This window comes from Leptidea sinapis, chromosome 13 (genome assembly GCF_905404315.1).
Source record: "Leptidea sinapis chromosome 13, ilLepSina1.1, whole genome shotgun sequence".
In the NCBI taxonomy this organism is placed as follows: Eukaryota; Metazoa; Arthropoda; class Insecta; order Lepidoptera; family Pieridae; genus Leptidea; species Leptidea sinapis.
In genome coordinates this window covers 2,677,044-2,690,980 of record NC_066277.1, presented here as the reverse complement: position 1 = coordinate 2,690,980, position 13,937 = coordinate 2,677,044, and the positions used below count along the sequence as shown (strand labels likewise).

The 13,937-nt window shown below is 36.6% G+C and overlaps 1 protein-coding gene across 1 annotated transcript in view; it reads left to right on the top strand.

Moving 5' to 3' along the window:
- Positions 1 to 1,890, top strand: part of LOC126967754 (peripheral-type benzodiazepine receptor-associated protein 1) — a 45,663-nt gene extending 43,773 nt beyond the window's left edge. Inside the window, exon 22 of the mRNA XM_050812426.1 lies at positions 1,802 to 1,890. Within this exon, the coding sequence (XP_050668383.1) occupies positions 1,802 to 1,875 (74 nt within the window). The 3' untranslated portion in view covers positions 1,876 to 1,890. The remainder of the gene's footprint in view (positions 1 to 1,801) is intronic.
- Positions 1,891 to 13,937: the final 12,047 nt, after the last annotated feature.

The window sequence follows — 13,937 nt, the reverse complement described above, 5'->3', positions numbered from 1 at the left end:
AATACACGCAACATAAGTGCACAGAAGATGTGCGTGATGTGTGATCCAAGATTTAAATGGTTGTCTGTGGTCACTATATATGTTGTGTGTATTGTCTGTTTGCTAGATGCCTGCCCTCTTCCCCCTTCTCAGTTAGACCACAACCCAAGCGCCAGTATTCAGGAACAGGCGAATTCTCAGGTAAAATATTACCTTTTATAATCTTTGACCCACAATTACTATCCAATGCAATAACGTTAGTCTGTTTATTTTTCAAACACTCATGTTTCTATTTTCGTTTATTTTTAAGTACATTTTAGGTCTCATCTGTGCCCAGTAGAACAGGGCGAGAACAGTACAGCATCTTGTACCATACAAAATCATGGAGCTATACACATAGATGTCATATCATATTACCGTATCATACTAGTACAATTACACAGTTTACGACTAACATTCGTAATAATGAAAAAGTTTGCTAGGTCTGTGAATGTGGTCTTACAGACAACCACTGACTTAGTTCAAATAACTCATTGTTTTCCATTTCATTCTCATTAACTTCAATTTCAACAAGAACTTTAGTATCGTCGAGTAGTATTATTTTACTTTTCGCTTTAATGTCAGTGTCTTAAAGCATGTTTTCGTGTGTCAAAACATGCATGACTAGAATTTACTCAAATTAAGATTATGCATGCAAGCGTTAACTTAATGTCATGATCCTGTGCGCGCCTTTATAGAAGGTTCTGCATTTCTATACTAAAGTAATGTTAAAAATCGCATATTTTTTTTATTACTTTCATGTAATGAATTCATTTTTTTCATTAATTTTTTACAACGATAGTTATGGTTTGTTCGGTAAGTAATGTTTCATAATGTTTATTATTCAATATAATCCGCATAGAGTATTGATTCCAAGAAATAACTGGTATGTACCAACACTGCAGCACGTAATGTTAAAATTAGTACTTACCATATGATATCACTTGAATTGTTAATATTTACAATAAACTAAATGGTATGCTTAGAAGAGATGTAATTGGTATAAATACACATGTGTGCTAGTTATTTTTTTGTTTAAAGATAAGCCCCTATTTGAATGAGGCCTTAATTATTGAAATGCTAATTAGAACCTTTGTAGTAAATCCCCACATTTATGTCAGACATAAAGAAGATGACGCATCAGGTGAAATATTCGCGAGTAAAAATCTGGTGCAAAAAAACGGTTTGTGTACTTATGTATGCACGCAAGAAGTTATGCGTTTTTGGCCTAACGAAGCAAAAATCATTAAAATGATTTATTCCTCGTGCTATTCAACGTTTTTAGAAAGAACAATTTTGTAAAAATCTTGCAAATATGGCTTTGACGATTAATTATTAAATAATGAGTACGGCTGTATGGGCATGAACCCTTTGCCTGTCCTAATAATGGACGAAGAATCCAAAAAAAATACCGAATAACGCCAACGTCAGAAAATTTTAGGAACCAATTTCAACCTGTTACTTTTGTGTTATAATGGACGAAGAAACCAAAAAAAATACCGAATGACGCCAACGTCAGAAAATTTTAGGAACAAATTTCAACCTGTTACTTTTGTGTTACAGTGATGCGATCTTAAAATGCGATCTTAAAATTTCACTCTCATCATTTTTTCATAACGCGCCTAAAGAAGTATAACTTCAATAATGTATTCGGAATGACAGCCGATTCACAGATTAAATATTTATAATGGTTGATATCACCAGATCTGTGTCTTTCTTTTAGTCTGAGATCTTCATGTACTAATTAGGATGATTGCCAAAAGTCGATATGTTCGTAATGTAGCAAGCGAGGTTGAGAGGCGTGGGGAACGTGCAGGCGTCGACCACGAGCGCTCGCACGACCGCGGCGGCTGGTAGCATCAACAGCCCCGTCCAGTCCCCGGCCACCGCTGCAACCCTGGCGCCCATGCCCCCCGTGGGCACGACTACTGCAGTCAGCACCAGCCCCGCTCGCCGGGGCGGTCCCACGGTCGTCCCCGCACCGACCGCTACAACGCAGCCGCAACCCCAGCAACAAACACCACCCACTTCACAACCCAATCTCATGCAGAAATTCACTGAAATGACAGCCCCCGGTAACGACATCCTCAGCAAAGGGAAGGAACTCATATTCATGAAATTCGGCCTCGGTGGCAAATAATGTCGGCATCACGGCCGCTAGGGCCCTACTACTACTGTGTTTGCTCGTAAACGGACGTATATGCCCACTGCGATACTGTTGTAATATATAATATATAAATTCAATAAACGCACAGTTTAGTGAATATTCGGGTTCTAGTTCAGTCTAGAACGCACTGTTTGATAATTAGTCGTATGTCTTTCTGTATTTGATCCTCCGCTCGTCTTTGGAGCCGTCATAAATAGTCGATGCTAGAACGCGCCTTAGACAAAGTATTTGGCTTGATTTAAAGGTTCCGCAAGACGTTTGCGATTATTAAAGGCCAGGTACCCAATAACAAATGACGACGAAAGAAAGAAAGAGAAATAGTATGTGTAGCGAGGCATGTGTAACAGAAGGGGGATCTGTTTCTGGCATATGTTCGCGCCGTCGCTCTATGTATTTGGATGAGGCTTTTACGAACTCTCGCTGTTAGTGGAATAGCATAAATAATGTTTTGTTTCGACTTTTTCTTGTTGTATAGATAATTTAACAATTAAAATACAGTCTATTGATAATAATGTTGAAACATGAAAAAAATTATATGTAATATTTTATTGAGGGACCATATACAGCTCACTTGTTAAGATCTCTGAAAACAGTAACTAATTTGATCAATGCTAGATTTTTTCAAAGATTGAAATGGCTAATTTTAATAAAGGAAGATGTTAAAGCTAAAATTTTTTTGCTTGAGAGCATATTAAAAAAATAGTTAATGCAACTACAGTCATTGGGTATAATAAACTAGATTTACTAATGTATTGATAAACTTAATACACTTTGTTGTTTTGTAATAGCAAACGCTTTTTTATTCAAAGCCCATTAATTTATTGTTAGTTTACAAAAAAAAAAAATTATATTTTGCGTGATATTTTGTTGTCTATGACTAATCAACATAATGGCAATTAATACTATTGGTTGAACAGGCTAAATAAAGCATTTGCCTCCAAATAAATCAATATATAAAGAATTATGATCCTCATTCGACACTTCGAATTTTTTGTTGTTTATTTATTTATTTAGAATATTGTTAAGAAGACCATAATTTTTCTTCGCCCGTTCTTCTCAGGTCTGAGGCATACCTTTTAGAATGGGTGGTACTTTTTGACTTTGAATAGCGATTTTATATTCTATTTTGAATAAAAATATTTGAATTTCAATTAGCTCAAACCAAAGTACTATAAAAGAAGAATATCTTTAATCATTTTTCAATATACTCGATTACAAGAAAATCCCCGTTAGATTTATGGGCAACAAAATCTTTATTAGGTTAGACCTCCATTTCGTCACTATTCGACACTTCGACAGTGTCATCTGTCACTTGAATCTTGATGCGTGACCACTGACCAGTGCGTGACCTACGTCGAAAATCAAGTAAATACTTATCTAAGCGTAAAAATTCTACTACTACCATTTATTTCGGCATTAGATTATATTTAGCATGTTATTTATATTCTCGTTGACTAGGTAAGTAGATCCCTGAATCATTTTTCGTTTACAAAGAAAAGTGTACTATTGTCAACTTTTTATTATCAAAATAGGTAACATCTGACAACTACCTATATACTCAATGATGTCTTTAGAGTCCACTTTACCCGGGCTAGTTTCCATAAATATTTGCGCAACTTACTAACTAATAGGTACTCTTTTAATATTATTATTATAATTCATCGCATTGATTATGGGCGACAGTTGATATGTGGCATATCAATGTCTTATTTTATAAGCGACATTTTAAGCGGTTCTGTAATATTATATTATGTAAGTACAATCATGGTGCATGATAAAGTTATATTTATTATATATTTAATTTATTCCCGTGTTTAATATATAACCCTTCCGTAAATGTCGCCATGTAAAAATGTAATAATCATAAGTTTTAAGCAGATTTCTTGAAGTGTTTTATAAATTAAATGTTTATGGTATAATGTTATCACTTATTATTGTTAAAACATAAAACGACTACAACGTTTAACAATACACGTTAGACCGCAAAAACATACTGTGATAGTAGTTTTTACTATCTTTCTCGTCGTAAATATGTGCTTTCAAATGTTCGAAAGGTGTAACTCTATGGTTTTACACGCCGAATACAAAATGCAAGTGGAAATGCCCTTAAACTTCCGTACTATATAAAGATGTTGAGAAAATCACACAATAAAAAAATTAATAAGTAAAGTATAGTTTTGTTAATAAAATTCTCTTATATTTTGTTATTCAAGCTTAATACCTACTGTTGAGACGATACACCGCTCTATGATATGACTATGTAGTTACAGACGTCTTGCCACAGCAAGAAGCTAATCGCTACTGATTCATTGTTGCGGACCGCCGCATAATTTATGACTAATGCGCGACAAATGGCGGTACTTCCATTTGTATTTTCTATTTCTTTGTTATATATACAATTGGCTGAAGTTTATCTCTCAAAATAGGTAACTTTTATTGCAAAAACAATTTCAGCAAATTAATAAAGTACAATAATTGCATAAAAGCAATCTTAAGCAGAGTTTATTCAAATATATTGTAAAATTCTATTTGTGTATTCCTAAAATAAGCAATGAGGGTTTTATTATTACCTTCAGTAATATCTAATAATATATCTTACTAAAATTAAAGGCTACTTCATATTGACTAAAGAGCCTAAAGACTGCTTGAATCAAATGTATCATAGATTTTTTAAAACTCTACCTAGTACCTACTTGTATGTAGGTGTAAACTGGGTAGATATTTATAAAAACCAAGATTTGACAACCGAAATTTTTGGTGTCAGCAACCATAACATTTATAATTTAAACTATAATCGTAAATAAGTTCAATTGAGGACGTCAAATCCTATTTGTTCCTTATGTATGATTTATTGTCATATATTATCGTACACTTCACCAATTTTTTATTTACAAACAGGCATTTGAGTAATAATAATTACGTCATAAAAGGGTTACAAAATTTATTATTGATAAAACACATCTTAAACATTAATTTCATCATAGCAAAACTAAGAAAAAAGTGATTCACTCAATTGTATTAAACGTGCAGTCATTGATAGATTGATAGATGACGGCTTTATCTTGTAAAAAATGGAGATAGCCTAAATCCACGAAGTTTTAAGCAACTGTTAGCTTTTAGACATAGTCGGATTCTTCGTCGCCCATTTGAAATTACTATTTCAAACTTATGTCAGATCTCACTGCACGTTTCATACTAAACTAAATTTCAATTTTTACTTCGACAGTCCCGCCTCTTATTACGTAGTACTTACATCCTCTTTGATTAATTTAAAAACCGAATACGCCAAAGAGGACATAATAAGTGTTATACTATAATAATGAGGGATAAATAAAATTAATAATGACTCAATTCAGTCACTATACAGAGTAGCGTGCTAATAAAGCATAACTACGCCCCCCCCCCTGCCCGCACCGTCAGCAGTCGTACAGTTTCATTCCATTGCAAATCGGTAGGTACTTGTATTTAAGCGTATCACAAACACGAAATCACTTTGGTCTGGTGTGCTCGTAACCGCATATAATTCTGCTACTAACTTAGCGAAATAAGTTACTATCAAATTATTACTTTTTACTTCGAATATAAATGGCTGTCCGTTAACATCCTATTGGTAAGTTTTTTGTGACATTAGACTAACAGACTAACCGTCGAGGCGACAGGTGTTCGTATTTAGCGGCAAATCAAAGGACTATTAGTATTTATTACATACAAAAATTTCTAATGTAGATATATATATACGTCCTGAGTCCTGACTAATATTTGACAATAAATCGCATAAGACGTCATCTCACTTTTAAGTGTTATTAAAAAAAAACTTTTTATAAATAAGTACTGTATACTTAAATGTAAATATTGTTCAGTAAGAATGCTTGATCGACAAGACGCTCACTTCGTACAAGGGATTCTATTGTAAGTCCTGTATAGCTTGATTATTATCGCATTATTTAAATCTCTCACTTATATATGATATAATTAAGGATCAGTTTAGCTTGCGAGTCCTAGTAACAATTTATAGCCAATGTTTAGCCGCGTTGTAGACCAACTTTTACAAAGAATGATAAGCGTATAATCGCGCGCGTTGGAACAGGGGCGGAGCCTTGGCATAGTACCATCTGCGACGCGTGTTGTCTCTATCACGTCACTAAAATGGCGGCCTGTCACGTTTCCAACGCGTGGGTTTATAATTCTTTTAATATGTAACCATCCTATAACCTTAACCCTCTAATCTTTCCCCACCGTTATTTTGAATACCAAGAATCCTATTTCCGTTAGGTTATGAAAACTTTTTTTTTAATTCCTCGCATAGTCTTAGTAACAACAATGGCGTTGAAAAGTTTTCAACGGTACTGGCTGATGCATTTGAAAGTCTAATTCCCTCCATTTGAAATGTCAGAGCCACCTTAGAATTTTATGGCAATTTATCTTCTTCGTAAAAGTTTATAAAAAGTATATTATGTAGACCAGACAGTTGTTCATAATTGTACCGTGGGATGGTCCATATTGAAGCTCAGCAGATTTGTTATCTGTAGCAATTGTGTCAACTGTACATACCTAAAACACGGACTAGTAAAAAAAGAAGGACTCCGCGCCGTGATATTAGCAAGTGAAGCACCTTTATGCTAGTGTGTGTGCGGTTACGGGGTATAACCAGATACACATTTTTTCTCCCTCAAATAATCATATATCTACAAATACTTTTATGGTATTGTTTTTAGACTTTTTCACAGCCCACGGCGGCATTTTTAAAATATTTTATTGCGACGTAAACTGATCTGTAGAGAGAGGATAGCAAATCTTATAATGGCCGCCGATCGGCTTGTATTAGTGTAACAGTATGCGTGGAACTATGTATTTACACGTTTACCGGCTTATTTTGGTGCCTCACTATTATGTAAGGTGACACGGAGTCCTTCTTATTTTACTCGTCCGTGACTTAATAATATCTATTCAATCCTAACTATATGTAATAAAAAATGTTAATTCAAACACGAATCGTTGTTCACTTGTTTATACATTGTTATAAATCTGTATTCATATCTTTTATCACGTATACATGTAACGTTATTTATACAGAATGTAATAATTATTATTGTATTATAATAATATGTACACCGGAGTGCGCATATGAAAGTTGTATATTAGTGGGATGTATCTAACATTGTACCGATGAAATATGCCGAAACAAAATAAATGTTACAAATATCGCTTCTTTATTTACTGTATTTATCGAGAAAAATTACCCGCACGTAGCCAATGTACCATGTTCTCTATTTTGAGCCCTTAAAATGATATACGGTTTCGAATATAGGTGACATGAATGATTATCTACATATTATTCGCATGCACTGACCTCTACTATGTATGTATGTACCACTGGACTGGCGACTGTCAAAGTGCTTTTATGCCTGTTTGATATTCGCCATTTTTGCGCTGTACCATGTAGGGAGAGTCTCCGGTACTAAAACTAGTGATGACAACCCCAGCAAACATCGATAGATGATCGGAAACTATTTACAAAAAAAAATTGTGTACTTTATTACGTTGATTCTTGAAGTATAAATAGCACGGAAAACGAACGATATTAATCCAAACTGCAAAAATACTTCAGAGTATTGTACGTTCGTTTGCAGCCATTTGCATTATACGTCAAAATTAGTTCTCTCGACGCTCGCGAGTGGCGCTTCAAATAGGCACAAAAAATTTCCTGTCAAACTTATGGAACAGCCTGTCCAGTGGTATTTATACTGGTCAGTGTTCGCATGTCTATGTGTATGCAATAACCGTCGACCTAGCCACCAAGAGACCTCGTGAAGACTTGCCTTCTCTCAGAGACCAATGGCAGCAGCCTAAAAAGTTCGCCACCTCTAAGGACACGTCTGAAAAGGGAAGTGAAACTGAAATCAGCAATCGCTTTAACAAACTTCCAGTTGACGATGGAGTTACAGATACATTTAAAAAAGCCTCACATAAAAAGTCACCCATGCAAGTTCCACCCATTTTGATTGAACTGTTGGGTGATTGGAGCTGCAAGAAGATTAAAGATGTAATCGAGAAGTACGAGAAAAGTTTTCATTTGCAGATCAGAGGCCGCAATATAGTAAAGGTGCAGTGTTATTCGACACAAGGTCATCAACGACTCAAAGAGGGCCTCTCTAAAGAAAATGTTGTATTTCACACCTTTTCCAGAAAAGAAGAGAAACTTCCCAAAGCGGTCATCAAAGGGCTGCCAAAATTTATTCATGACACTCTACACACTGAACTAGCGTCATTAGGTTTTGCTGGAATTACGATGACTGAAATGAAAACACTTCGCACTACTGAATGCCCTCCATTACTTATTCAGCTACCTACTGGAAGCGACATACGCAAATTCAAACAAATAAAATACATCCAGAACTGTGTTGTCTCAATAGAAAAATACAAACCGAAGAATAAAACAGGCACGCAATGTTTTCGATGTCAGGATTTTGGTCACGCTTCTAAGAATTGTAATAGACCTCCAAGATGTGTAAAATGCCCTTTAGCTCATCCAACTTGGGAATGTCCAAAAACCAACAGAGATGATCCAGCTCACTGCTGTAATTGTAAGCAAAGCCACCCAGCAAATTACTCACAATGCCCGGCGAGGCTAAAATATCTGGACCGAATTCAAACTCAGAGAGAAAAGATACGTTCGTCAATCGTTAAAACTGCTGATACACCGTTAATAACATGTTCGCAAACAACACCATCATGGGCGCAAATTACTGGAAAACAAAAGGCACAACGCGTGGAAACCCATACCGTCTTCACCGAAGTAAATCATGGTCCTATGGATTCACCTCAACAGAATTCCAAGCAAACCTCTTCCGTCTTACACCAAATTGAGCGAGAGAAATCCAGTCGAAAATCTACCATCATGGGACAAAATCACGATGAAGCTACAGGCGAAATATTAGATATACTAAATACACTCAAGGATATCAAGAATGAATTTTCCGGTTGCAAAACTTTTATGTAAAAAGTTATTTTGATTTTGAAGCACCTTGGCCATTATGTCTGACAAGAATTCCTGTCTTCAACTATTATATTGGAACGCTGACGGTGTCCATAAAAAACAGCAAGAACTCGCGGACCTAGCAGTAAGTGTGTTAAATGTTGATATAATAGCTCTCTGCGAAACACGATTGACTAACCGCTTAAAATTAAACATACCGGGGTTCTATTGCTATCGGCAAGACAAACATTGTAGTGGAACTGGACAGGGTGTCGCAATATTAGTTAGATCTGACATCCCACATAGTACATTGCCAATTCCAACTACTACAAATCTTGAAGCAGTTGGTATTCTAATTCAACTACCAAAAACTAACATAGCAGTTATATCTGCTTATCAGTCTCCTAACAAACTGCTGCTTACAAGTGACCTTAATGCAATTTTAGCTTGTGGAACTCAAGTTTTAATCATGGGTGACCTGAATGCCAAGCACCCCTACTGGTCACCAGGCACCTTAAATTCACGTGGCAATACACTTTATCATCACATGTTAGATAGCGAGTTCGTAATCAATAGTCCTCAAGACCCAACTTTAGTACATTATCATACTAACATAATCCCATCTACCCCCGACCTCCTACTTTCAAAAAATTTTAACCACGTTGACAACATATGCACAATACCTGCTCTGTCTTCTAACCATTTTCCGGTTTTTGCTAAGTTCAATAAAATCATTACTCGTAGACCTATCACGAAATATAATTTCTCAAAAGCAGACTGGACAAAATATCGTCAAATTCTAAACAGTAACATAAACCTTTCTTCCTCTATATATAAAACTACTACTGAAATTGATCTAGCCATAAGCGACTTTCAAAACACCATACTAGCTGCAAGAAATGAATCTGTACCAACAATTGTTGTCAAACCTTGGAGTATGCCAGCTTTGCCACGTCGTGTAAAAAGACTTATACAACAAAAAAATCGACTCCGCAGATATGCTGCTGCTGAAAATGATATTGCCGTGCGTCACTTGTTAAAACTCAAAGCACGTAAACTACAGTTTGATATCAATTACGCCTTAAAGACAATCCATGATAACGCTTGGAGCAAAAAACTCGGCAAAGTAGATAATCCTAATTCTGACCTGTGGCGAGTGATCAAAAGCTTAAAATCGAATAATTTCCCACCAATTCCTACTCTTAAAAGATGTGATGGCACTTTGACAACCAGCAAACAAGACCAGTGTAATACTCTTGCAGATTCTTTTCTCAGCAACATGCTTTTAACTCATAACTGGTGCAGTGAAGAGCAGGCAACAGTCGACTGTTCTGTAGCTGCTTTAGATAATCAACCTCTTGAAAAACTCACCACGACCCTTGTCCGTCCACTTGAAGTAAGAGAATATATATCTAAACTAAAAACTCGAAAAGCACCAGGTCCTGATGATATAACAAATCTCCTCATCAAAAACATACCTCAAAAGTGCATAGTGTTGCTCTCTAAAATCTTCAACGCTTGTTTATTACTGACATATTTCCCTACGATCTGGAAAACAGCGAAAGTGATTGCAATACACAAGCCCGGCAAAATTTCTTCGGATCCTAGATCCTACCGGCCCATTTGTTTACTTCCTTCTCTGGGTAAATTATTTGAAAAAGTTGTTTTCACTAGGTTGTTAAAAGCTACAGAAAGTAAGCTATTGGACGAGCAGTTTGGTTTCCGGAGAGGTCACTCAACTGTTCAACAACTAGCGCGGGTTACTGAATATGTGACACACAACTTAAATCTAAAGAAGTCGACTGGAATGTTCCTCCTGGACATCGAAAAGGCTTTTGACACAGTTTGGCACGATGCATTACTGAGTAAACTGATTAGCCTAGATACTCCCATTATGCTTGCAAAATTAATAAAATCGTACTTGACTGAAAGAAATTTTATAGTTCATGTTGGTGAAAACTCTTCATCTCCAAAATCTGTACCTGCTGGAGTCCCTCAGGGCTCCATCCTGGGACCTTATCTGTTTCTTATCTTTGTAAATGACATCCCCATACAAAACCACACAAACATCGCATGCTTTGCTGATGATACAGCGTCCTTTACCTCATCAAACGATATAGATTTAATAGTTAGCCGGCTCCAATTATCAATAGACCTACTTCTTGCCTATTTCAAAAGATGGAAACTTAAAATAAACACGTCAAAAACAGAAGCGATACTTTTCACTAGAAAACGCAAACTACCTACACGTCAAATTAAGGTCGATGACTACCAAATTCCTTGGAGCAAGTCAGTTAAATACTTAGGTATTACCTTAGATAAAACACTCAACTGGACAGCGAACACTTCAAGATTTTGCCAAAAAGGTATAAAGGCCATAAACGCTCTAATTCCAGTCTTCAACAGAAAATCTTGTCTAAGCAGCCAAACTAAAATAAGTATTTATCGTACCCTAGTCCGTCCCTGTATAACCTACGCATGTCCCGTATGGAGCAGTACATGTAATACCAATTTTAAAAAGCTACAAGTTATCCAAAATAAAGCGGTAAAATATTCATACAATACCCCAATGTTTACAAATCTCACTAAATTACATAACAATATTGGCCTGCCTAACGTATATTCTTATATACACAAAGTTTCAAAAAATTTTTACCTAACAATCAATACTAAAAACAATAATAAGTTAATTACCAGCATAGGTAGGTACAACCAAAAAAAAAAAATATCAAAAGAATTTAAACATTATCGATAACTACGAAATATTTAACCCCAACACTTACTCATCTGGACTTGTCTAGTTATGAGTCATCACTCAACAGGCACATCTACTCGCGCAGTTACGAACTACGAAGCACTGTCTGCGTTGTTCGCGAGCTATTGTCGCCCGAATGCAGAAGCTACCTAGGGTGCTGGTGGCATGTGAGCGACAACGACGGATCGTCCACTCTTGCGTAGCACTGTTGTTTACAAACCTGATTCTGAGTTCTCACTCAAAACGACCCCGATGGCTTCTCGCCTTTGTTTCTTGCTGTTTTTTATGGACAAGTGTATAATTTGGATTATCTACCTAAATTGTAGAAAATGTAATGCTGCTTAGGTACTGAAGCATACATATAATTATATAAGTTACCTGTTTGTTATTTATAATAATTAAGCATATATAAATTAAGTATTTGTAATTTTAAATTCCTTTAAATAGTTTTTGTAATAAAGGCGATATCTGTTAAAAAACGTGTTACTACTGTTATTACTTGTATTTCTAGGTTTTAATGTACACTGGAAACATACAACTGTAATAATTATGATAATAAAGAAATTTCAAATCAAAAAATCAATCAATAACCGTCGACAACGACCTGTATATGCTGCGCCCGGTGAGGCATACTCATAAGGCGTAGTCCCTTATTTATCGAAGGAAGCTCTTATCCATCCGATCCAAAAAAGGAGACGGTTCGGATCCGGCAAATTACAGGCCTATAGGTATTACCTCCCTGCTCTCCAAAATCATGGAGAAATTTTTAACCGCTAGCTCTTGGTATCAAAACTTCCATCGTTTGGGCTTTCCGAGAGTTTATGCAGGTGGACCTCCAGCTTCTTCACTGGGCGCAGCTAACAGGTCGTTGTCGACGGTTATTACTCGAACCCGAAGCCCGTGAACGCTGGCGTGCACCAATACTTTTTGCTATCTCCTACACTCTTCTGCATATCAATGAGATGTTGAACGTTTCCAACAAACTTTGCTATACAGACGACAGCACTGGTGATACAGTATACACGAGCCATGTGGGTCTGTCTGGGAAAATCGTCGACCAGTGCCGGGCGACTCTTGTGTCTTCTATTGAGTCCTCTCTTGAGAAGGTTGCAAAATGTGGTAAATTGAACTTTATCGTATTCCCAGAAGAGTCAAGTTTGCGGTTACCAGTTAAAAAACCGCATTTATCGTATCACAGCTGTTCAACAAAACCTCCCTTAAAGCCTCGCCTAGTATCGGAATACTCGGTCTCGAAATCCCGAGCGATTGCCAATTCCGCGGTCCTCTGGAGAGCAAAGCCAACACTTGGCCCACATTGTAGCGCTCTACAAAGCGCAGGTCCGGCCACATATGGAGTATTGCTGTCATCTCTCGTCTGGCGCACCCCAGTATTAGCTCGATCCATTTGACCGCGTGCAACCCAGAGCAGTTCGAATTTTAGGGGTCACAGTGCTCTGTGAACGGCTGGATCACTTGGCGTTGCGTAGAGACGTTACATTGTCTCTCTTCTACCGCATTTATCACGAGGAGTGTTCCGAAGAGCTGTTTTACCTGCTTCCTGCCGCCGAATTCCACTTTCGCACAACAAAAATTAAGATAATATCATCCCCACCATCTAGATGTGTGGAGGACCACAGTGCGGTTTTCAAGGAACTTTCTTCCACGTTAGTACGTAGAACAAAGTTCGTAGGCAATCTTTGTAGTACAAGCTGTAGAATGAACTCCCTTGTAATATGATACGACATGGGTACCTTCCGTCAAAAAAAGCGCGTTAAAGGCCGGCAACGCTCCTGTGATTTTTTTCTTTATATAAAACTTAATATATATAAATTCCGTGTCACATTGTTTGTCCGCGATGAACTCCTAAATTAATTAACGGATTTTAATGGGGATTATTTCATGGAGTGCAGTTTAGTCCAACTTGAGAGATAGGATAGTTTTTATTTCAATTTGGGACCCATAACTATTTGTATTTTCAATAATTTTTGGATGGACATGTTTTCTATGAGAGAATTTAGTGA